A 25,134-nucleotide genomic window follows, 5' to 3' on the forward strand; every position below is an offset into this window, starting at 1 on the left:
ACACCCAAACTGCAAGCCTGTGTATTCAGGGGGAACACTACCTCATCTAGCACAGGCTGAATCCCTATTCCCTGGTCTGCCTTCCAAACGACCAAGAGCACCTCCGTCTTGTCTGGATTAAGTTTAAATTTGTTTACTCCCATCCAGGCCATTATTGATAGCCAACACTGGTTTGGAACTGAGACAGCTTCCTTGGATTTAGAGCAGGGTATCATCAGCGCACTGGTGACACCGAACCCCGAAACTTCAGACCACCTCTCCCAGTGGTTTCATGTGGATGTTAAATAGCATGGGGGACTGAACACAACAACCCTGAGGCAAGCTACCAAGATGCAGGCAAGCTACCAAGATGTCAAACAGGAGTCCCCCAGTGCCATTTTCTGGGTTCACCCCTCCAAGAAGGAAAGGAGCCACTGTAAAACAGTGCCTCCAAGTGTCATTCCAGCAAGGTGGCCCAGAAGGACACAATGCTTAATGGAATTGAAGGCCACTGAGAGATCCAGCAGAACCAACCGGGACACCCTCTATCCAATTCCCAGCATAAGTCATTCACCAAGGTGAATGACTCATCTCATAACAAAGCCAGAAATCAGATTGAAGTGAATCTGGATAATCTGTCTCCTTGAGAAACCCCTAAAGCTGAGATGCCACCGTGCCTAGCCCCAAAATGGGATGTTGGAAATTGGCTGATAATTATCTAATATGGTGGGATTCAAGGCAAATCACATGTATGTAATATCATGGAGCTCAGGCTAGTTGTGAAAATGTGCATGTGTAAGGCTATCACTGTGTCTGCCCTCAGATTTCTGTTGTTATTGCTCTGGGGCAAACTGAAATTGGTGTCTCTCCGCCCCACTGAGTCCTACTAAGCAGCATTACCTGCACACTGAAAGATCTAGAGTTGCCTCGGATATGATTCTTGCAATTCCATTCTTGATGTCTTGCTACTTGCTACTTCATGTCACTCCCTTTGAATTGCATCAATGGATCCATGTGGTTAATGGAGATCAGAACAGGCAGGCTCTTCTCAGCTTGGAATTCGGAGTTTCACCTAGCCTACAAGCTGTTACAGTACCTCCTCCTCCTCCCAAAATACTGGCAGTGCTTGTCCCTAGCCTAGGGCATGCACACACAGCTGAGGCAGAACCTTGGCATTTTTGCACTCCCAGCATCTCCTCAATTTACTTCCACCTGCCCTGCAGCTCTGCTTTCCAGTATGCACAGCCCATTTACCAAACTATTGTGACATTCCTGCGTGTTGCCAGTGACCAGCCATTCCTGTTCAGCTGCTCCATTCCCGAAAGATCTCCTCTGAGTACACTGCTGCATACAAATTGCTTGGAATTGCAAGTGGGGAGAGGGCAGTTGCATTTTATTATGCATTTTAATTATGTATGGACTATATTTATTAATAATGGATTTTATACTTCTAAACTGCATAGAAACCATTTTGGCATGCAAGAGGTACATAATAATTCAGGTGCTGCTTGTGGGCTTCTCTTTGGTGAATCTGGTTGGGCACTATAAGAACAGGGTGCTGGACTAGCCCCCCATCCCCTTCCTGCTTTGGCCTCATTCAGCAGGGCCTTTCTTGTTCTCCTGAAGCTGTTCTGGACCTGCTGTTATAAAAGGTTAGCGGCAAGGCCTTTTCCATGGCAACACCTATGCTGTAAAATACCTCCCTTGGGACATACAAATAGCCTTCAGACACGCTACCAGCTCAATTCCTGTCTTTCTGGAGGCCTAATCCCATATCTGCATTATTTGGCTAGGGGATGTGGGTGGTGCTGTGGTCTAAACCACTGAGCCTCTTGGGCTTGCCGATCAGAAGGTCATTGATTTGAATCCCCACAACGGGGTTAGCTCCCATTGGTCTGTCCCAGCTCCTGCCAACCTAGCAGTTCGAAAGCACACCAGTGCAAGTAGATAAATAGGTACCGCTGCAATGGGAAGGTAAACAGCATTTCCGTGCGCTCTGGTTTCCGTCACAGTGTCCCATTGCAGAAGCGGTTTAGTTCTGCTGGCCACATGAGCCAGAAAGATGTGGACCAACGCCGGTACCCTCGGCCTACAAGTGAGATGAGCACCACATCCCAGTCACCTTTGACTGGATTTAGCAGTCCAGGGGTCTTTTACCTTTACTTATTTGGCTATTTTGTACACTGATCCCACATGAAGCCTCAACAGGCTTTACTCCTGTTCTAAAAGTGCAATTTTGTGCATGGATACTTGGAAGCCCCACTGGGTTCAATGAAACTTCCTCCTTTGAACTTGTAACCAACCTTGCTCAGAGTCCCATTGAATTCAATCGGGTTTATTCCCAGGTATATTGAGTTAGGGGCTGCAGCTGGTTTAGTCTGTATTCTTTTAAAAATAGTTCTAAGGCATAATCGTTCTAACAATTTTTCTCTCAACTTTCTGAGATCAGTTCCAAGAGTCCTGTCATCTGTTGTTGTTTAGTCGTTTAGTCGTGTCCGACTCTTCATGAACGCATGGACCAGAGCACGCCAGGCACTCCTGTCTTCCACTGCCTCCCGCAGCTTGGTCAAACTCATGTCAGTCAAGAGTCTAACACTCAAGAGTCTACAGGACTATAAAAACTGGCTGGTGGAGGAGTGGAGTCGGTTGCCATGACTACAACTAGGCCTCCGAGGGCCCAAACGCCGGCTTCCGGCTTCCTTCTGGCGCTAAATCCCCATCATTACCTGCGCTCATCGGCCGCGCTGTAGCTTTGTGATTGGTCGATCTCGGGGCTTACCAACACGTTCAGAGGAAGGGGGGGTGAATTCCTAAGGGACCGTTCAAGCCAAATGGGATGCCAGGAAAAAGGCAATGCCGTTTCCCCTCCTCTCCTATCATGGTTTATTTTTATACAAATTTTATACAAACAGTTTAGGCATTCCGAAGTAGAAAGCGAATTGTTTCCACCGCGTTAATAAAATGGACCACATCGCATGGAACGCGCCACCCACTCTGAGAATGGAAGGCGGGAAGCGCGCGCGCTGTGACGGTTGAAACGCTTTCTCTCTTCCCTCCCCCCTCGCGTCATTGAGCAAATGGTACACCCCAACCGCCCCGTCCTGCTCCTCCAGAGTTGCCAGTCCGCCAGCCTGTCTCCACTTCCCACGGCTGGTGCGCTCTCAACGCAACTTGCTTCTTCTTCTTTCTCCCTCCCCGCGCGCGCTCTGCCGATATGCAAATAGCGGGGCTCCGGCAGCCAACGGGAAGAAGAGGGCCCGCCACGCCGCGCGGCGATTGGCCGGCGTCGCGGGCTGCCGGCAAAGGCTAGCGGGTTAGGGTGCCCCCTTGCGGCTGAGGCCGAAGCGGCGGTGTCGGTGTGAGGCGCGGGCGGCATGAGCAGGAGGCACCGCGGCGGCGGCTGAGGCCGCGGCGGGGCGGGACCGTTGCCGAGCTGAGGAGCCAGGAAGGAGCCAGAGATGGCGGTGGTGGCGGCGGTTCCGGTGGCGGCGGCGGGTTCAAGCGGGCCACCGCTCCTGGCCGCTTCCGTCCTCCTGCCGGCGCTGATGCTCTTGCTGCTCCCGCCGCAGCCGCCTCACGCCGTGGAAGGCGCCGGCCTGACGGAGAACGTGATCTGGGCGGTCAACGCGGGCGGGGAGGCCCATGTGGACGTCCACGGCATCCACTTCCGGAAGGACCCCCTCGAAGGACGGGTGGGACGAGGTGAGAACATCCAGACGGGCCTGGTCAGCCTGTGGAACTCACGGCCACAGGAGTTGAGGGGGGAGGGGGGACGCGTATCACCACCACCAGGAATAATACACCTACACGTGAAGGATTGTGCTTAACAATCGTAGTCTCTACACCCACATTTTAATTTTTTAAAAAAGGACCTAAGGCAGCCAACTGACTATAGCAGGAAAAGGGGTTCCCCCATAGGGTTTGCACTACTGCCCAAAAATGGGGAGTTGTAGCCCAAAACATCTGGACCAACCTACCCCTTTCCTGGGAAAAGGTTGCCTTAGGTGGCTTCTGTTAAAAGCAGCAGGGAGAGATGGGGTGGTTTGTTGGGTGTAATAGTAAAATGCAGCTTTCATGCGCAGGGGTAGGATGCCTGATGTGGTAGCGGTGAGAAGAACTATGGCGTCCTGCATACCATCTCTTAGAGCATTTGTTGCAGACACTGGGTGCTAGGTGGTCATCAACCTTTTTTTTTGACTCTGCACCCACCTTTAATCTGGACACGTGTTTGGGGGCCCATTTCTTAATTTTCTACAGTATATTTCTATGGTGGAAGTGCTGCTGCTGTGACTCACCTTGAATCAGGCTGTGACCAGGTAGGGTCACAACCCACCAGTTGAAGACAGATGAGGGTAGAGGCTTATAAAGTTATGCATGGTGCATATACAGTAGTTGTTTTTCTTGTTTGGTGCTAGAATTCAGAGTTGTCAATGGAGGCTATTGGCAGATAGGTTCAGGATTAGAAGGAGCACTTCTTCATATAGCACATAATGTGGACTTTGACAATTTGGTGCCCTCCAGTTCTTTGGGGTTGATGGGCATTGTAGTCCCAATCAGCACATCCATGTATGATGCTGAGGCCGGTGGAAGTTTTAGCTTAAAACGACTAGGTTGAGGAAGGCTGCTATAATGGAACTTGCAGTTGTTAGAAGGCATAGCATAGCCAGCCACTAGGTGGTTTTGTGTAGGCAACTTCATGGATTAAGATAAATCTTATCAATTGCTGCTTGCCATGTTAACTACGTGGAACTATATGCAGAGGCAGCACATCTGTGAATGTGATGCAACTAGAGTGGCTCCTTTGGAGATAGAATGCTGAACTAAGGGGGCTTTGGTCTGGTTCAGCAGGGCAATTCTTTATATTATTACTCCAGCAAGTCTGCTGCTGCTTCCTTTCCTAAGAGTCCTTTCCACTGGAATTATAAAGCCATGCTCTTGTTTAGCTCCAGATTGACTGAGCTGGATTAACGTCATTAGTAGCAGTAAGATGCCATGTGGAATGTTCATGCCTGCTAACATGAATTGGAAGCACTAACTGAGAAAGAAACTACCCTGCCCTTAACAACAAAACTCTGGCTAAAGTGGGTTATGTGACCCTATCGTTACTGTATGATGCAATAGTGGTTAATAATAGTTTGAAGCTGGTGTTGCAGCTGAGATGGTAGCCTGGAAAGTCCCCAGTTCAAATATTACCCCAGCAGTGAACTCCCTGGGTTGCTTTAGGCAAGCTATTCTCTGATGCACAGCCAGTCTCTTACCCCACCCACTGAGGTGCAAACTTGGGACAATGGCCTACCTTGCACGTTCTGATGGTTCTGAGAGAATGTAGGCAAAATGCTTAGAACACTCCAAAACACTAGAGTCAATTGCAAAAAAAATCATATTATTTGCCATATAAATTCTAGTTTTATTTATGCTAGAATAAAATATTGTCTGCTTTTATTTTTTTACTTGTTGAAAGCATTCTTACCCCCAATCCCCCAATTTTCAGCTTTAAAAAGCCCTCAGAGCAGCTTACAAATCAGTTTAAAAAAGAGAGAATCCCTGCCCTCAGGGGTTTTTGTTTTTTTGTTCTCTGGGCTCCTGCCTTGTCTCCTGGGCAAGTTGTCTTTTTGTCCCACATTCCACTTCTCCTGCTCCCATATTTGCATTCACAGAACCCCACCATATTTCCTATGCTATCATGATGTCAACTCTCCTTTTTTTAGAAGTAGAAATTCAAAGCAGCACAATATTATTCCACCTTGCCACTCTCTTGAGCTATAAAATGAAGAGAGTGAACACATGCTTGGGGTAACCCATCTCCTGTGACCTTGAAAGGTTGCTCCCACTGTCCCTCCTGTTTGCTGCAATGGCCTGCTTCTCTTCGTTCTGCTCTTCCTTCACCCAGGACTGAGCCAGCTTCTGTCTCTTTTGCTCCACACAACCCCTCCATTTGTGTCCTCTTTTCACCCAGATCCCTTTCTAAATGCACACTGCATTGGCCTCTCTTGCAGCTGGACTTTGTCCCTTCAGGGGCTGTCCCCCTTTCCCTTATAATCCGCATAGCTAGCTTATGAACAGGGAACAGCAAACATGGGGAACTGGACACTTAATGAGCATGTGGTCTGTTCCCATTTTGGTTGGTGCACGACACAGGGTGGGATGGGTTTCTGTAGAGATGGGTGGGGTGACTGCTGACTCTTGCTAAAATGAGTTCCACGAAGGTTCCAGGTGCTTTTCTTGGGAACCGTTTGTGGTTACTGTAAGCCGGAAGCTGCTTATTATCAGACTCATAGCTGCTTGTGTTACAAGACGGCCCCAACCATTTTTTCCTTTTTATTTACATATTCACTGTTCACCTTCTCCTTCCTTCTGTGCTGTGCTGATCCTTTCAGGTGTTGGAGGACAGCATATGTTAAGTCATTGCTCAGCTTCTTAAAGAGAGCCCCTTGTGTTCGCTGTCATTTACCCAGAAGTACACTATCCTTCCAGGCTAATTTCACCAAGGTGGATGTGTGTGTTGCTTTCTCTCTCGCTTGGCTGCAGTTTTCTTCTTACATCTAATCCAAACTCTTGGCTTACGCTGGCTGCTGGCGTCTGTGCCTGCTAATTGTCAGGTAGCCAGCCAAATCTAGGCTGAGAGGCAAACTTCTGCAAGGAGATTTCAAGTGTACAAAGGACTTTGCCACAAAACTGCAGTGCACAGTTGTACACTTCCGTCTTGTTGGGGTGGGGAGGCATGCTGGGGAAAACGTCTTAACAGACTCCATGATTGTGCAATACAGGTTGTAAGCTGCAGTCATGTTTCTAGTCTACCATGCATTCTAGTCTTGCTCAATATCTTGCTTAGCAGAGGGTGGAAATTTCAAGGAAGCACATTTGGATGAAATGTTAGGAGACACTTGCTAATGATTAGAGCTGTTTGACAATGGAATAGGCTGCCTTGGCAGATGGCAGGCTCTCATTTGCTAGAAGTCTGTAAGCAGAGGTGGGATGGTTCTCTGAGGTGTTGTAGGACTCCTGTACTGGGTATTGGGGTTGGACTAGATTACCTTTAGAATCACTTTCCAAATTTAAAATTCTAGGATGTGGTTTTGAAGTATATCCCTTTCTTGTAATCATGTTGCAGAAGCTTCTTGTCTTCTTGTTTCAAATATTCTTAGCACCATTGTACCAAGTAAAAATCCAGATTTCTCACTCAGAGCCATGCCAAGTTAGTACAAATACTGCTTACCTTGAATAGTTAAGTGTCACTGCACTGAAGCGTTGCTAAAGATTTGTTTTTTCTGCGAGTACAACCTGCCTCCGCCCTTTCAAATTGCTCTGTTCGGCAAGAAATGAGGACTAAAAACAATTTCTTTTACAAGCAAGAGCAATTCTGATTGCTGCACCTCAAAAGTTATTGTAGGACTGGAATAGGTTCAGAAAAGAGAAAACAAAATGATCAAGGCTGGAACAACCCCTCCTACATGAGGAAGGTTACATTGGTTGGAGCATTAACTTTAGAAAGAAAATATAGTGAGGGCATTAAAAAGTTTTGCATGGTATGGAGAAAGTGGACAAGGATAACTTTGCTTCCCACTCTCATAATACTAGAACTCAGAGCCATTCACTGAAGCTGAATGTTGAAAGCTTCAGGACAGAGAAAAGAAAGTACTTCTTCACACGGTGCATAGTTAAACTCTGGGATTTGCTCTCACTAGATGTAGTGATGGCCACCAACCTGGATGGCTTGAAAAGGGTTTTAGACAAAGTCATGGACAACAAAGGCTATCTATGGGTACTGGCCACAATGCCTATGCTCTGCCTCCAGTGCTGCTGGAAGTCACAAGTAGGTAGAGTGCTCTTGCACTCATATCCTGATTATGAGCTTTCCAGAGGAGGCATGTGTTTGTCCAATGTGGGAACAGAGTGATGAACTTGGTAGACCTTTGATCTGATCCACCGGGCACTCTTTATGTTCATCGGAGTAAAGTACTCCCTTGCTTAACTTTTAGTGTGGTCTGTGACAAATGTCACATACTCTCTCTAGGCTTTTGATAGGTACTCTTCTTTTATTCTTTAGATCAGGGTGTGTATGTACTATAAAATTTGCTGCTTGCTTATATTGTAGCTTTGCTGTCGGAAGCAGCATCTGTATATTCTGCAACGTTCATTTCATGCAATAAGCCAAACTATTCCTTTTGCCAGATAATTTCTTGTGGGTATAAGGTTATGGACAAACACATATTCATAACAAACACACATTGTAACTATAGCAAAAGATCCTAAACCTCTTGGTAGTGTTTGCAGGAGTACACATAAGTGCAGGACATTCATGTGGGTTCAGACACACCTTGTCACACTGGTTCTGAGCACAGCCTTCCTGGTAGCTAAAATAGCCAAACCAACAACACGTCTATTTCCAAAGTGCTATGAGGTGGGTGGGAAGGAAGGAACAGTCAGTCAGTGAACTCAGGGCCATTGGTGTCACTGTGCTCAGGCAGGTGTTTGAAGTGGCATAGGGCTAGACCGCATGTAAGCCTCCTTCAAAGCTCCATCAAAGGTGGGGCTGGCGGCAGTTTCCTCCTGTATTTACAGCTGCAGAGAGGGGTTTGACTCTGTACTCAAATCTGTAGCCCAGCAGAAACACAGAACTCATACATTAACCAGTCTTTATTCTGAAAGAAAAGTTGAGAGAGGAATTGGCCTGTTTTTCTTGTGGGTGATCCACTCATCCCCACCGTTTGCAGTTTGACCATTTCCCCCTCCCCAAACTATGCTACTCATTGCTAACAAAAACAAGGAGGTAGTGATGGTTTTAATTTTCTATCATTAATACAGGCTTTCTTTGGAAGAGCTATGTTTGGCTGCTTCTAGAAGTATTTCTCTATGAGTCCACAGCTGTTCTAGCTGCTCGGCTTGTATGCACACTGCAGTTCGCAGCAGGCCTTTCTCAAACTGCTGATAGTTGAGGCATCCCCCCCATCCTGGAAAGCATTACTTTTAGAAGGAAACAATACACACTTTCATAACCCTCAGAAGAGCCCATGCTCTGTGTTACTTTGCTCATGCAGAGGTGCAGTGGGCAGCCTCCCCTGAAGGAGTTGTTTGTGGTGTTTCTGCACTCGGGAGTCTTTGGATTGTTCAGTCACTCCCATATAGCCGAGTGGTCCATCCATCAGAAGAGGCTGATAGAAAGGAAAGCAGATTGGAGCAGCTGATCTGGCAGGTGCCCAGCAGTAACTTCTAGGGGTAGTGTGTTGGTAGCCCTTAAATTTGATTATGAAAATTGCAAAGACCTCTGTGGAAGCTTAACAAACTTCATGCTTCTGCTTGGTCGTGCTAACGTAGGCCCAGGGACCTGATCATGAAAATGTGGGTAGTCCAATATCATTTCTTCAAGATACATGGAATTCCCCTAAAGTACAGCTACCTTGGGCCCTGTAACACTGTGCATAAAAGCTTTTACTTCCTGGTGGTTCTCCCCACACCCTGCCCCAAATTCAGTGAGAGAGACTAGTTGCTTCTGGCATGTAGAGCAAGACTCCAGTGCCCTGCAAAACTGTGAAGTGACTCTGTGGTCTTGTGTCAGAGGTCTGCTTGGAACACAAAAGCTGCTCAAAGATCATCTTCTTGAAAGAGGAACATGTAGAGGGGATTATCATTGCTGACTCAGACCCAACTGAAAGCTCAGCAAGTGGTCCCCAAAGAGGACCGGTTCACCTATGTGTTTGTCACTTGTGGATCGCAGCATCAAGTGTCTCTTTCATGTGAGAGTTTGTCAGAACTTCCACCCAAGGAGTTCATTTGTGTTCATCACTATCATTTCAGATCAGACATCTAGAAATGAGAAATGAAGGCATATATGTGCATGTGTGTCATAGTTCAGGGGTGGGGATTTCTTTCAAATTTCATGGTCCAGGGCCAAATTTCTTTGTGAGCAAACTTGGCGTGGGGGGGGGGAAGTATGCCAGTGGCTGGCAGAACCAGAGGCAAAAGTGGGCAGGCTGTATTCCATCCATGGTTTCTGCACACTTACACCTCCATATCCAGGTAAGCAAGAGGCATTGTTAGAGCACAAGGATACATTCCACCCAGGTAAAAACCCTGAAGGTGCAGAGCAGGACATGGAGAGAGCCCTGAGGGCCAGGCAGAGAGACACAGGGCCACATTTAGCCAATGGGCCTGAGGTTCCCCACCCCTGCTGTAGTCTTTCTCACAGAGTGTTCCAGGCACCTGATCTGGCCCCTGATCTAGGACTTTGCCCTTAAAATGCTGAGTTTGGGTGAGGAGCTCTCGGTAGGGACAGGTGTGTAGCCAGAAGTGTGGGAAGGGGGGAGGGATTACGGAACAGAGGTAAACTCCAGCAAGTATTTTGAGAGTGTTGCCATTTATTTTTGGAATCCAGCCTCCGATTATGGCATGAAACTGCCGATCTTGCGATCCAACCCAGAGGATCAGATTCTCTACCAGACGGAACGCTACAATGAGGAAACCTTTGGCTATGAGGTCCCCATCAAGGAGGAAGGAGACTACGTTCTTGTGCTGAAGTTTGCTGAAGTCTATTTTGCACAGTCCCAGCAGAAGGTAAAACAAAAAAGTACTTTGTTCTGGAAGGACTCCCTTGAGTAACACCCATCAGTGGTTGGGTCAAGTGCTAGAGGCCTGCTGCTTTTGCCATATGAGTATGTGGGACTCAAGCATGCACACCTTTCACGACGTGGGAGTGCTTGCCTTCACTCTTCCAGCATACAACAGAACTTATTCCCCCCCCCCCCGCCCCAAAATGAAGTATCCTGGAGTCACACACACAGATACTCTTTCGGCGGGGGGGCAGGGCGGACCAGGACCTATCAGCACCATTTCTGCTGGTGGAAGTTACCAGTTGGTTAACTGACCTTTGTCATGGGAATATAGGAAGTTATTTTCTTATGACCCAGGCCATTTAGTTCATTAGCATGTACCCTGACTGGCCACAGCTCTCCTGAGCTTCAGACAGGGGTCTCTCCCAGACCACCCTGGAGGCACCATAGATTGAACCAGGAACTTTCTACATTCAAAGCAGATGCTCTACCACTGAGCCAAGACCCTTCCTATACAGCGTCATCCATTGCACTAGAGATCAAAAGACAACCGTGTGTCCTTCCAGCTATGAAATATGTTTTTGCTGCTGCTCTTTCCAGTCGTTGTATTGACAGGTTGTGGTTATAGAATTGTAGAGTTGGAAGGGACTACGAGGATCATCTAGTCCAACCCCTGCAATGCAGGAATCTTTTTGGCACTTGAACCCACGACCCCATGACCCTGGGGCAGCCCTCTCACCCAACCCCCCTGGCTGATAGAGGCCCTACTACTGAGTTCAGGCCCTTTCCCATAAAATAGAGACCTATTTTACAAGCAAAACCAAAAGTTGCTTGTCTTCTTTATTTGACCAGCTAAGGAAATTGCTTTTCTGCCAATAGATGAGTTCCAGGTCTTGGCACAAACACACTCCTCCAGCTGAGATACAAAATCAGCCAGGCAGCATCTCTCTTAGTTCAATGACTGTTGGTAGCATCACATGTAGGCTTTTTTTGTTACACAGGATTTTTCACTGGGCAGTATGGAAAGGCAGCTGCTTCCATCCTCCCTAAGAAGTTTGTGTGAACTTGAAAATTTGCATGCTGCTACACCTTGAAAGATGTCAGTTAGGCTTCTCTCCTGGCCCTGCACAGTAGCAAGGTCAGGATGATTTTCCTGCATCGGCGTTCCTCCAACCCATAGCTTGTTGTCCCCCCATCTTTGCTCCTAATCTGACTTCTACTCTGCAAGAGGCCTCATTCCTTTGCCATATTTCTTTCCAAAGGTTTTTGATGTGCGCTTGAATGGCCATGTGGTGGTGAAGGACTTGGACATTTTCGACCGAGTCGGACACAGCACAGCGCATGATGAGATTATTCCAATTGGCATCAAGAAAGGGAAGCTGAGCGTCCAGGGAGAGGTCTCAACTTTCACAGGGAAACTCAACATTGAGTTTGTCAAGGTAAGAAAAGGCCATTGCTCACAAGTGGCTTCTCTCTCTAACGCAGCCTCTGCTGGCAAAGGTCCTGAACATAAGAAGAGCCTGCTCAATCAGGCCAAGGGCCCATGTACTCCAGTGACCTATTCTCACAATGTCCAACCTATATTAAACCCCCTATGTCTATGCCTATGTTGAACCCACAAGCAGGATTTGAAGCAAGGGCTGCAATAGGACTGCACCCCCAAGCTGTGTGGGCAATCTTTCCCTTGACATTCTTCCCTTCCTATATCTGAGAGAAAAATATCCCTCTTTTAAAAGATCAGAAATCCTATTGACAATGGCACGATGTCAGTGAGTAAGCAAATTTCCACAACATTTGGACTATCCAAAATAGTCTTCCAGGGCCAGATTAACAGAGATTTAAGGAATTTCACCCCTTTCCCAGATGGATTAAAAAGAAAGTAAATAAAAAATGTAAAATGTCTTAATAAAATGTGTTGACATTAAGTGTCCTTACATAACTTGGTTTACAATTATATCTACATGGAATAGAAGCATGACATGGAAGTAAATATGTTTGCTTGGAGTATTTGTGCTCATCGACTAACCAGAGTTCTCAAGGTGGCTTTCAATATGTGTTTTAAAATACAACTAAACAAGCAAGAGGTACAGAGATGTGTACAGGTTTTGCTCTTGGATATTCCACTTTCCGCTTTGCTGAATTATTTTGGGCCACGGCAGATATCAGATGAAATGGCTACTCTATTTACTTCCATGTTGTGGAAATGGACTGTCCTGCTCAGTAACTGCCAGTTTGTGTGTCTAGGAGCTTCTGAGCACTGAGCCTTCATGGCTCTTTCTTCAGAGCCTTACATGTACATAGAGAACCGAATAGTTGCCCTGAGGCTGCGGAAGCCAAGAGAAGCAACCCATGACTGCAGCTGTTAGGCAGTACAGGGGCCTAGGACTACTGGAAAGTTCTTTGTGTACACACACACACACACACACACACACACACACATCTGGCTCCTAGATAGCGCATCACAAGGGGGAAACAATTCAACCATTCTGGCTCCATTCCACTAGCCAGGGAAGCAGCATTCACCCCTGCCAAAAAGAAAACACTGCCTGTAATATTTAGATTGCAAAAATGAAGAGAAACATGCTCTTGCCTCTGGCACCATCAGGAACCACAGCACCCCTTTCAGCACCCATCAGCAAGGAGAGATCAGCCTGGCTATAAATGCCTGTCTGCATCTCATCGCTTTGTTCTGACATTGTCCAGCTGGTCTCCATCCTCTATTTTCCCCCTCCACATCCCTTTCCTTGGATGTATTGTCTCCCCCACCCCCTGTAAACCCATGTTGACCAAAGCTTCTGTATATTACAGAAGGCACATGGATTGCATGCCCAGAGGTTTTTGGCTCTGCATAGCTGCAAATAGAAACATTTTATGTGTATCTAGTAATCACATGAATTTGTCTGTTAAATCTTTGAATGAGTAAGTTGAAAACTTGATATAAATTAGTGCTTTTTTATTACAGTAGTACCTTGGTTCTCAAACTTAATCCATTCCGGAAGTCTGTTCCAAAACCAAAGCATTCCAAAACCAAGGTGCGCTTTCCCATAGAAAGTAATGCAAAACTGATTAATCCGTTCCAGACGTTTAAAAACAATCCCTAAAACAGCAATTTAACATGAATTTTACTATCCAACAAGATCATTGATCAATAAATGAAAACAATCAATGTACAGTATTGTACATGATAAAAATTAAAATTATTACTTTTTCTTACCAGCACTGATGATAGTCGTTGTTATGATGGGGGGCGTTTATCCATTTCCGCAGTCACAATCAATCAATCAATCAATGAAGAACAAGCCACAGACACAAAAATGAAAAAGCCACACAAACAAAAATGCAAAAAAATGTTAGCAAAAACAAAAGTACCAAATATAAGCTCCAAATATCACCTCAGAACACTGCAATTGGAAATGGAAGGCTTTGATTACGGGGGGGGGGGGGGGGACACAAATTAGCAGTGCAACAATGAAAACAGGAGGAAAAAGGCTTTGATTACAATGGGGAAGGATGCAAATTAGCAGCGCAACAGTGAAAATGGAAGCTCAGGAGCACGCTCAGCTTCTGAAGCAAAGTTCGCAAACCAGAACACTGAATTCCGGTTTTGCATTCCGGTTTTCGAGTTCCAAGTTGACCAGGAACTGAGCTGTTCAAAAACCTAGGTACCACTGTACTTTAAATCAGTGGTTTAAGCTGCCTTTATTGGAAGTGTTACTGAATTTGGGAACCCTTGCCTTCCTCAAATTTGAATATTCCCCTAATATTCAAACTTTGATTCCCCTCCTCTTTTTGCCATTCAGACCCATAGATTTCAAAGGCTTTAAACTTACCTTTGTTTTTGTTCTAAATAAAGGTCTAATTTTTAAAGGAACTGACGACTTCAAACTATTTTTCTATCTATTTAGTCATTCAACCATTTCAAGTACAGTGGTGCCTCGCAAGACGAAAAGAATCCGTTCCGCAAGTCTCTTCCTCTAGCGGTTTTTTCGTCTTGTGAAGCAACCCTATTAGCGGATTAGCGCTATTAGCGGTTTAGCGGCTATTAGCAGCTATTAAAGGCTTAAGGGATTAGCGGATTAGCTGCTAAAAGGCTATTAGCATCTTAGTGCCTTAGAAAAAGGGGGTGGGGAGCGGGGAAAAAATCGCAAGACATTTTCGTCTTGCGAAGCAAGCCCATAGATAAATTCGTCCTGCGAAGCGCATTGAAAAACGGAAAACCCTTTCGTCTAGCGGGTTTTCCGTCTTGCGAGGCATTCGTCTTGCGGGGCACCACTGTATTTATATACCACTCAATATTCAGAATTTCTAAAACCTGTATGGTTTATATGAATCAGCATTGTAGACAATTTCAGAGTAGCTGACAGAGAATGAAGCTCATCTCTGCTTCTTTCTTTCTTTATAGGGGTACTATGATAATCCAAAAGTCTGTGCACTATACGTCCTCCGGGGAACAGTGGACGGTAAGTTTATTTCTTATAACCCCTCTGATTTCAACCTCCTCCTGGTCACCAGTTGCCTTTTCTGTTACTGCAGTCAAAAAGTTTGCTCAAGTAAAACCCTATTCCTCCCTTAGACCCCATTCCATGACACCCTCATAGGAACAAAGGACAGTTTCAGCTTGCCTCTGCTAGAGGTTCTCAATATTCTGAGTATCTGTGTCTGGGGAGCAACAGTGGGAGAGAGCTTTTGCTGTTGGGCTTTCCAAGAGGTATCTGGGTGGCTATTGTGGAGAAATTAGTCTGGCATCTGGTAGGCCTTTTGATGCGGTCTAGCATGGCTCTTCTGCATCCTTGTGGATCTTGCAGGACATTCTCTGATTTGGACCAATTTCCATCTGTGCACCTTAGTACAGACACCCACATTAGACAAATGTTGCACCAACAAACACAGATCTCTCTGCTTAGAATAAATGATGTGTGGCAACATTCTTACTAAATGTGAATTTATTTGGCAGCATTCATGAATATTTGGTATGTTTGGTACAAATATGAACCTTGAATTCTACTGTGGAATATATTTTGCACCACTCATTCTCCTTTAATCTTTCTGTAATTATTATGATTATTATTTTATTGTCTTGTGGTTTTATTTTTCCTGTTTCAAAGACTTTTTTTTTAAGCAAGCAGTATACTGAAGACCAAATGTTTTTAAATGTTTAAAAGAACGCTAATTAATTTGCAGGATTTACATGCAAAGTCAGTCTCGGGTAGTAATTAATCCCCAATAAGCTCACTATATGAAGAGTCTCAAAAGTCTCTCCTGCTAATTATGTGTTCTTTTAATGTTTAAAAAAGTATTAAACTTCAAAAAAGAGAAAAGAATAAATGATATGGTTCAGTGTTAACCAGTTTGGATGGCAAAACTTCAGTTTTTGCCAAATTTGGAATAATTTTGGGAAGCAGAGTGGTTTTCCCGAAGTCGGAGAAGGTTTTTCTAGGACACTCCACTTGGCTTTGTTCTGCGTACATCACAGACTCTGCCATTTCTCCTTCTCTTCCCACCCACAGATGTCCCAAAGCTACAGCCCCACCCCGGCCTGGAGAAGAAAGAAGAGGAGGAAGACGAAGAGGAGTATGAAGAAGGCTCCAGCACTAAAAAGCAGACCAATAAGAACCGGGTCCAGTCAGGCCCCCGCACACCAAACCCCTATGCCTCGGACAACAGCAGCCTCATGTTCCCTATATTAGTGGCCTTTGGTGTCTTCATTCCTACCCTCTTCTGCCTGTGCAGGTTGTGAAGGACGAGACTGCAAGGCCAGTGGCAGGCCAGAGGGGAGGAGTTGGACCAAGCGCGGAGGCTGTTTCGGTTTCTCATAATTTAAGGAAAATTTTAAAAGGTTTGTTAAGGAGCAGCAGGTACAATAAAGGGCAAGTTTGCATCATCCTCTTTGAGGAAGGCAGCCTTCACCTACCCACCCTCGCAGCAACTGCCGCCTCCTTGAGCCACCCAGCTGCACCATGAGCCGCCACCTTTCTGGTCCAGAGAATCTTGAAAGCAAAGCCTGGGTAGTTCTGGCTCTAAGATGCAGATGAACTATCTTCCCAGCGAACAGCAGGATGGAGGGGCAAGGGCGAGCAGCGGGGAGAACGAACAGGGAGGGGCACGTCTCCAAATGTTGGCATGAAGAAGCAGACTTTGCCATCACACAGCCTTGGCTGGAATAATCCACGTTTGTGCTAGGACTGCTTGCGGGGGTGGGGAAAATAGGCTGGCTTTTTGACTCCTGCTGAAATGTTTGTAACTCAACCCATGGTACTTCTTTTCTTTTCTGAAAGAGAGAGAGGCTCCCCCTTGCTGTTTGGGTAGAAAGGCTTTGGGTGACTGGAGCAGGATGAACAGGTTGGTCTTGTTCAGCTGCCCTGCCTGGGAGAAATGTTTTTTCCATGGTCACTGCAGCATCTGACCGGCCACTCTGGAAAGGCTTAAGCCTCCAGAGGGCAGTTTCTTTTCTCGACACAGAACCCTTTGTTTGTCCCTGAATGGTTCCCACTTCCCATTTGCTTGTCCTTGGGGGATTTTCTCTAATGCCCCATCAATTGTTGCTTTAAATGTCCCTCTATTCTAATGCACGTGCGTGCACACACGCGTACACACACACCTGTTTCGACACTCAGGACCCCTTTCCATTCTGCATGTCCCTGATGAGAACTTGGTACGTAAAGATTGGAGCTCTGGCAAAGACTTAGGATCTTTTTGATTTCCTTGGTGGCCTTTTAATCTCCCTTGTTCCAGGAGACCTGCCACCTTTTGAGCTGAAGAAGGCGTTTTTTCATTTGTTTTTAGGAGCACCAGTGCAGGGAGACCTCTGTCACAACTTGTCTCCATGTCCCTGGACCTCCTTGAAATGCTTCAGTTGTGTTATGTTTGTGTATTTGTGTTTTTAAATGGACTTGAAAAACCAAGTGCCAGTGTTTTGTTTTTGAATTATCAGGTGTATCTCACTTTCACTGGTTTGCTGGCCACCAGTTTCTGGTTGTTTCTCTCCCCCCCCCAATTCTGGGAGATTAACATTAACAGTCTGAAATAGACCTTAAAGAAAGGAGTACCATCCCGAGAACTGCAGATTGTATAGTGGCAAATCCTGTGCAGCCAGAATATTTGCGATGCACTGTGAAAGGATGAGCCAAGTAGGCATTGTCTCCTTTCCTCGTTTTGGGGAGGCAGTTTCAGAATATGACCAAGAGAGATGCCCACTTTAACCTTTTGTGGTATAGGAGAGAGCTGTCATATTGACCTGGATTGTGATCAGTTTTCAGTGACACCTACATCGCAGGGCCTGTCTGATTCCTGCTTCCTGGTGAAAACAGGGAGAATTATTTTAAATCTGTACATTGGGTTCTTGTGGCTTTCTGGTTTTCCATTGCTGTGACAAGAGAGTGAGAATTGGCAGTCCAGTTCAGGGACAAAACAGCATAGAGAAAGGCCTTTCATGGGGAAACTAAACACAGGGCGCATCTCCAGTTGTTGGCTTAAAGAAGCAGATTTCGCTTTTTGTCTTGTCTTTCTGCACAGTGAAGATTCTTGCATAACTGTGAACTGGGCATTAGTTGACACTTGGCAACTGGCAAGGCTGGAGCCCCCCTTGCACCCATTTTTTGCAGGCAATCTTTCTCCTCGTGTCACCAGCCGAAGTGGTCTTGCCTAGACCGACCATTGTGGCTGATCCAGACTGTCGCCTCTTCATTGTGCTCCTTCCCTGTACCCTTATTTCCCTCTGCTCCAAACACACACACAACAAACTTCCTGCCATTTCCTTACACAGTCACTTGAGGATGTCTTAGTATGTGGCTGGCAGCTTTTTTGTGTCCTCTGTCCTGCAGTCCTTGGCAAGACTGGCCTAGTTTTGGGAGCCTTGAGCCCTGAGCAGCCTCCTTCACCCCTTCTTCAGAGTGCAGAAGTTTGCAGTTTGTTACTATAAGTCGTCCTGTGTTAACAGTTGGGGCATATGGGCCCCTTGAGGTCCTCTGCTGATTTCCTCCCAGGTACAGTCTCGATGGGGAAATTGTATCTGAAAGGGGCCTTTGTTTCACATTGCCAATAAATGCATTAAACTCAACCAGATACTTCTTTTCCTCCACCCAATCATTAGCTGCTTGGCTTAAAGGGGAGCCTGTCCAGATTCAGCCTCCTGCTGCGTCTTTGGCCCCAGTGAATGCTGCTTCTCCTCTTTCACCACCACCCGTCTGCCCAGTTTTTGTTCTCCGTGGTTGTTGAGCCTCATCTAAACACATAACTGCAGATACTGGCAGGGATGTGGAATAATCCCTGGGCTTGGAAGCCGGGTGTCCCATTGCACTGCCATCCTGCTGTTTACTCCTTCCATCTGCCCTTTCTCCCAGCACTAGAGCTTGCTTTATGGAGCAGGGAAGCAGCGCTGTGTCTTTTCAATCCCAGCTCTTTTCCAAAGGGTTTGATTTGAACTCAGCCACAGTTAGGTCTGGCTGGCTTAATCTCTTCACAGCAGGAAGGTGGGGTGTGAGCTCAGGTACATGGCCTTGAGTGTGGGTGGCTGCTTTTGTCTTCATACCATTCGTGCGTTATGATCCTGCATATTTAACTTCCTTTTTGACAGCTGCTTATTTCTGGGCCCATTTGGGACTGACAGATAAACAGAACTGCTAGCATGTCATGAAAGCAGCCTGATTCCTTTAGAATTGCAGGATTCCATCCTAGGCAGGGCATCTTATGTCCTCTGAGGGTCGAAGCAGGGTGAAGTGCAGGTTTAACCTCTCCCAGAACAAGGCTAGAGTTTAAGAAAAACTGCAGCTAGTACAGGGTTCAAGCAAAATGGTGCCTCAGGAGAAGAGGACCATGCAGCAAGTCCTCTGCCTGCCAGGTAACTCATTGATAGTGTTGGCCTTCCCCAACTTATTGCCCTCCCTCCAGATGTTTTGGAGCCCCACTCCCATCAGACCCAGCATCCTACGACCGTAATGGCTGAGGCTGATGGAAGTGGGAGTCCAGAACATCTGGAGGGCAACAGTTTAGGGCCAAGTTCCCACTACCCAGTAGGAACTTACAAACCCACTTTCATCCCCTTTTCTCTCCAGCCCTGTACCTTCTTGCCTTGAGGACACTGATGGGTACTAACTGCCTCCCTGAATGTGTCTGCGTTCCCATCTGTTTCATTAAGAGGGAAAGATGCCATTTGATGTAAGGCAGGACTTGAAATGTATGCAGTGTAGTTGAGCAGGATTTGGTGGTGAGGTCAGAAATCGGTCCTTGCTACAAGAGAACTTGCACACAGCGAGGAAATGATGTGACTTTGTTTCTCTCCCCTACATTCTTGAAGGTTCTCAAAGGCGATAGAGCACTGGCTGATCCAAAAGCTCTCCCACTAGAAAAAGATTCAGTGAGAGGGCTAAGATTGTCTTGAGAGTCCCATGCTTGGGATATGAAAAATGATCTGGTTACTTTGCCTACAAAGACACCCTCGGCTCCAGTTGCTGTGCAATGAAAAGTTTGGGTTTGCCAAATGCTGCCCTTGCTCCGGGAGATCTGAGAAAGAGCTCCTCTGATAAGCTTGCTCTTTTTGAATTAAGTTGCGACAAGACAACTTGGGCGCTTTCTTCCTTTCCTAATGTTTGGCATCTAAGAGGTAGCAGTGAGTTGCGCTATTTTGTTTTATTTTTATTTTGGAGGACGTTGCAGGTGGAAACCGAAGGAATGCCAAAGTTGAATCTTATGTCTCTCCATCTTTTTTGTGCCTTCTTTATTTTTCAGATAGTGAAATGACAACAGGTTCTGCTTGTAATGAAGCTTCTGTTCTAAAGAACTTCTGTTTCCTCTTTTTCAAACAGACAAATGTGTGTGGGATGGGTGGGAAAGCAGTCTCCTGTGAACCAGACATTTCTCATTTACAAATGCAAAAACCCTGGGGAAGTTCAGCCTCTGTGCATCTTACTCCATGCATTGTCAGGAAATGCTGGTGAGCTAGGGAGAGCTTCCATTCTTACTGTTCAAGTTTAGTTGTGTTTCAGAAAAGGCAAACTGGCAGATGCCACAAAGCACATCTAAACCTGAACTGTAGAATGGAAGCTTAATTCCTCAGCTGTTCCAAATGTCTTCTCAGTAGAACCCTCTGGACCAGGCTGGTGCACTTCAGACAAGTTGAAATGCATCTTGCATCAGTCCCCAATGGGAACTTGTGCTCCAAAACATCTGATGGGCACCAGTTAGCAAAGGTTCCCATAATATAATCCCTAACTATTGGGCAATCTGGTTGGGACTGATGGGAGTTACAGTTCAGAACACCTAGAAGGCATCACTTTGGGAAAGGCTGATTTGAACAGTCATTGATCGAGACTATCCTGATCTAAAGCCGGGACTTGGCATCAGTTCAGAGCATGCATATTTATATTCAGTGCCTGTCAATGGTTGGGCTTTCAGAACTGTTCTACCCCTATGTTGGATTCTTGTATTGCAGGTACTGGGTTAGAGCAAAATGGTAGAAGAGAAGCATGGGGCCAGCCTTCTGCCTCCCAGGTGACTTGATGTTAATGCCCAGTTCTACAAGGCACTGGGATTTGCTAGCACTCCATGCTGTGACAGTAGGCAAGACTTCCTCCCCAGCACCTTGCATTGTCTTAGCACTAATACATGCCCTCCTGGCAGGTAGAGCGGGTTGGCACAAATGCCCTTTCCTGTGCTGGGACACAGCTATGAGAGTTTGCTGTTTTGTGAGGCAGTTTCAGACTCCTCCTTATAGGCACCATCTCTTACAGCATGTTGTTCCCATATCATCCTGAGATCACGGTGCAGTCATATGATTGGACTGAAAAAGAATCCTCTTTAAGCGCACCATGAATCAAAGCATCCAGAAAATGAGATGAAGCTGTTGGATCAGGCAGCCTGGCTTTATATCCGCTGAAGAGAAAACGAGGGTCAGGACTTGGGAAAGAAACCAGTCGCAAAAGTGTTAGGGCAGATCCACACCTGTACATTTGAAGCACATGACTTCCTCTAAAGGGTCCTGAGAACTAGTTCCCCCCCTCTCACAGAGCTACAAGGCCCAGCGCCTTTAAAGTCATGTGCTTTAAATATGCATTGGAGGTCCTTTAAATGTATGATATGCATCTGTTCTTGGTCTCCAAGACATCCACAAGAGTAAAACCAGCTGTGAGCCTCTGAGCCTAAGCTTTTCCAAGGATAGTGTTGGATGCAGATTAAAACATTGCTTCTTTCTTCAGTAATGACTGTTCAACATAAGCTTGCAGGGTCAAAATACTGTCTGAACTTGCAAATGTTCTCTCCCCCCCACCCAGTCGGGAACAAGAGGAAGTTTTAGTCAATAGACTATTGTCTTGGGGTCTGGCACTTCCTGATCTTAGCTTAAGGAAGAAGGAGAGTGTGTTTAAAGGCCACTGGAACTCATGACCATTGCAGCAGCAGCACCAAAACATTTTCATCATGATCGCAACTGCTGGCATTAGCATAGAGCAGTCTTCACCAACCTGGTGCCCTTCAGATATTTGGGGCTATATTCCCCATGAGCACAGCTGTGCTAGCTTGAAGCCAATGGGAGTCTGAAAATCTGGAGGGCATCAGGTTGGGTAAGCTGTTGTACAAAGGATCTCTGCCAGAGCTGGGGAGATACTTATAGTTAAACATTAGAGAAATGGTTTTGAAGAGGTAAGATTATTTTATGGGGTGTTGCATATGCCTTGTCCATTCGGAAAGGGCCAGTGTTGATCAAATGCTCTCCCCCCTTTATTACTGTCCCTTCTTCCCCCCTGCCTTGGGCAGATGCTTTATTCCAACAAACTGAAGTGCTTTCCACCCTCCCATGGATGCTTTTATGTTCTGGTACCTTGACTATCTCGCAAAAGATCTCTCTCTCGAGGAGGAAATTGTGGGTGTGTCAGTGTTGTCTGCAATTAAGGAAAGGTTTTACAGAAACGGTCTGCCTGCAGCCTGTTCCCTTAGAGGCTGACTGCTTTGTACGGGTCTAGAAACACAGAAAATCTCAGACCCAGAATTCTTAAGGCATCCTTAACCGCAGCCTCTTTCCAGAACTCGTGGGGCAAGTTGCCCCAGTCCTTGAGGTTCATCACCCGCTCCCCCACAAAGCTTCCTGACTGCCCAGGGAAACCTGGTGTCTGAAGGACTGAGTGATGGGAAGGGAGAAAAGCAGGAAAGAAGACTAATAGTCTGTAGGGCCAGCTGGGGAGGCTTTAAAAGGCTATGCATGCCTTCTTTCACTGGAAAAAACTTGTGTCTGAAAAAACGAAAAACTTGTGTCATGAGTGCAGTGAAGATCCAGGAGCAGGTTAGTGGCCTCTGACAGGGACTATTTTTGTCCTTCTTTATTAAACACATCCTGGAATGCTCCTGTGCCTTTCACAATTACATGGGGTGATCTTTGGGGTGCCTTTAGGGAGTGCCTTCTGTTACTCCAGAGGAAAGGCCATTTTCCTCCCCCCCCCCCTTTACTTCCTAAGCAGGTAGGGTCAAAGTTAGACCCCTGTCCTGTCCATCAGTTGTTCAGCAAGATTATACTCTTTATCACTGTTAAAGCAGGTGGGAACTTTGAACTCCTGCAGTTTTCAGATGATTGAGGCCCATCTTGCTTTACCATGCTGGGATCCTATTAATCTCTCCCACACCACACATGAAGCTTGGATCTGTGCCTCTGCTTACTTATGAGGCATTGATGTGCTTTCAGGCAGCTGATCTCCTGGGCTCTTAGGACAAGCCAGATGTAAGCTTGAAGGTTACAAGCCTAAGCTTTATGGAATCAGTTTCTGTACTGGTAGTTCTGTAACTTCAAAGTTAATTCCTGATTTTGAAGGAGGGTTGTGTCTTTAACCATCTCTTGCTTTCTATGTCTAATCATCTGCAGCTTTTCTTATTGGTGTATGTTTTGTTTTTGAATAACTTTGGGCAAAGGGTAAAAAGCACAGGTGTGTGTGTGTGTGTGATTGTACTGGCTTTGCAAAAGGACTACCCCCCAAAAAAATTCCTGGGGAAGTGGAACAGGTATGAGTGAATTATTCTTGCTTTATTTCTCTTCTCCCCATTTTCACCCCTGATACATTTAGCTGGTTGGTTTTTTTTTTAACAAATAAAATTTTCTTGGGTTTACTTTTCTTTCTCCCAGGATGTCTGGTTTGAGGGGAAATGTTCAGAAATCTACTGGCTGGCAGTTTTAACCAGCAGTGTGTTTAAAAATAAATAAAAACAAAATTATATTGTCACTCAAAGGAACTGGTGTTTTTCTTACAAACAAATAAATAAATGAGGGACATATTTATGTCAGAGAAAATGTTCATAGCTCTCAGCTGTATGGAGCCAGAGGCTTAAACCGCACTGCAGCAGCTATTGCAGGCTGGCAAAGAGACTTAATTTTTAAAACCGCATCACCACAACTCAGAATTACTACAGCATCCGAGCAACTCTGCTCCTGTCTCTGCTGAAAACTGCCCTGTTGCTCATCATTATGGGTGGTGGCATCTCATTTCTCTCTATTCTAGTGGCTTGTGCATTTAAACTTTCCTGATCCTGAGTGGCTCATGTGTGAGTTGGGAGTCCTATTCCTCCACATCAAATCCCGTTCTGTGAATGGGTGCAAGCATACATTTAGTAAATAGGGGGTCCAATTTTTAAAAAGGGGAAATGTATTTTGTAGAGGGTTTGTGATAATAAAGCCGCAGCTGGCTGAATTTTGTTGTGTCACCTTAGATTGGGAAATAATTAGACAGCACCCCCCAAGCACAGGAAAAGCAGAGAAGTCCATTCCTACCTGTCCCTTAAATCTTGAATTGGCCCAGTGGCTGGGCCTTGTCCAATTCTCTCTCTTGTGCCAAGGCCCTGGGCATGATCAATTTGTGATTCATCATCCCCTCTTCGGAAATATTTATTTTGTTATGCGCTAGAGTAGAATAGTCACATAATAGAGCTTGATTTAAAGTGGGCTTCACCCGCACCATAATTTTATTTCTAGCTTCATTTTTTAAGAAGAGAAAAAGCAAAAGATGGAAGGTGAAACATTTATTTTTTAAAAAAACAACAACCCAAAACACCCCTGGCTACCATGTCGTGGTGAGAGGGGAGTGCCCAGTCAGCAGTTACTGAAAGCCAGTGCTGGTATCATAGCATGCAGAGTTTTGTTACTTCAGCCATTATACCACATAGAGAAATCTACTGCTATGTGCAGCCGTAGATGACTGTCGGTTCTTGGTGGTGGCCCAGAAACAGCCTGCCTGGCCGGGTTTGCAGCCCTCCAAGCCACTCTGGCCTTGTCTGAGCTGTGCCGCGTTGCCTTGCCAGGCAGTGTAGCCGGGCGGAAAAGGACACAAAAAATGTGCATGAAGCTTGCACGTGCTGATTTGCATGTGTGGACGCAAACGTAGAAACAATGACTCACAAACAATGAAATAGATCTCATCCTAGTGGGGAAGACACCTAATCCGTCTTCCCATAGCAAAAGAAAAAAAGCTGGTAGTAATAATAATAATAATAATAATAATAATAATAATAATAATAGTTGTCTTATATATACTCCGCCCACCTGGCTGGGCGAGTTCCAGCCCAGAGAAAAATATAATAAAAAGTCAAACTGGGACCCGACAGCCTTACAGAACAGAGGACTGTCCTCTACGCGCGGTTA

At 45.9% G+C, this 25,134-nt stretch overlaps 1 protein-coding gene across 2 annotated transcripts; it reads left to right on the plus strand.

Annotated features, from left to right (window-relative positions):
* Positions 1-1,393: 1,393 nt before the first annotated feature.
* Positions 1,394-23,722, plus strand: MLEC (malectin). 2 transcript variants are annotated; one of them, XR_014505983.1, is made up of 6 exons: positions 1,394-3,681; positions 10,352-10,530; positions 11,789-11,965; positions 14,929-14,986; positions 16,034-21,982; positions 22,074-23,722. XR_014505983.1 is itself a non-coding variant. In XM_083417927.1 (5 exons), the coding sequence occupies exons 1-5, from the start codon at positions 3,438-3,440 to the stop codon at positions 16,261-16,263; spliced, it is 888 nt and encodes a 295-aa protein (XP_083274053.1). In that variant the 5' UTR covers positions 3,196-3,437; the 3' UTR covers positions 16,264-23,722. The 2 variants fall into 2 exon arrangements, 1 of the variants encoding a protein (XP_083274053.1); XM_083417927.1 differs by having other exon boundaries at positions 3,196-3,681; positions 16,034-23,722.
* Positions 23,723-25,134: the final 1,412 nt, after the last annotated feature.

This window comes from Podarcis tiliguerta (genome assembly GCF_965153285.1).
Source record: "Podarcis tiliguerta genome assembly, chromosome: 16".
Classification (NCBI taxonomy): Eukaryota; Metazoa; Chordata; class Lepidosauria; order Squamata; family Lacertidae; genus Podarcis; species Podarcis tiliguerta.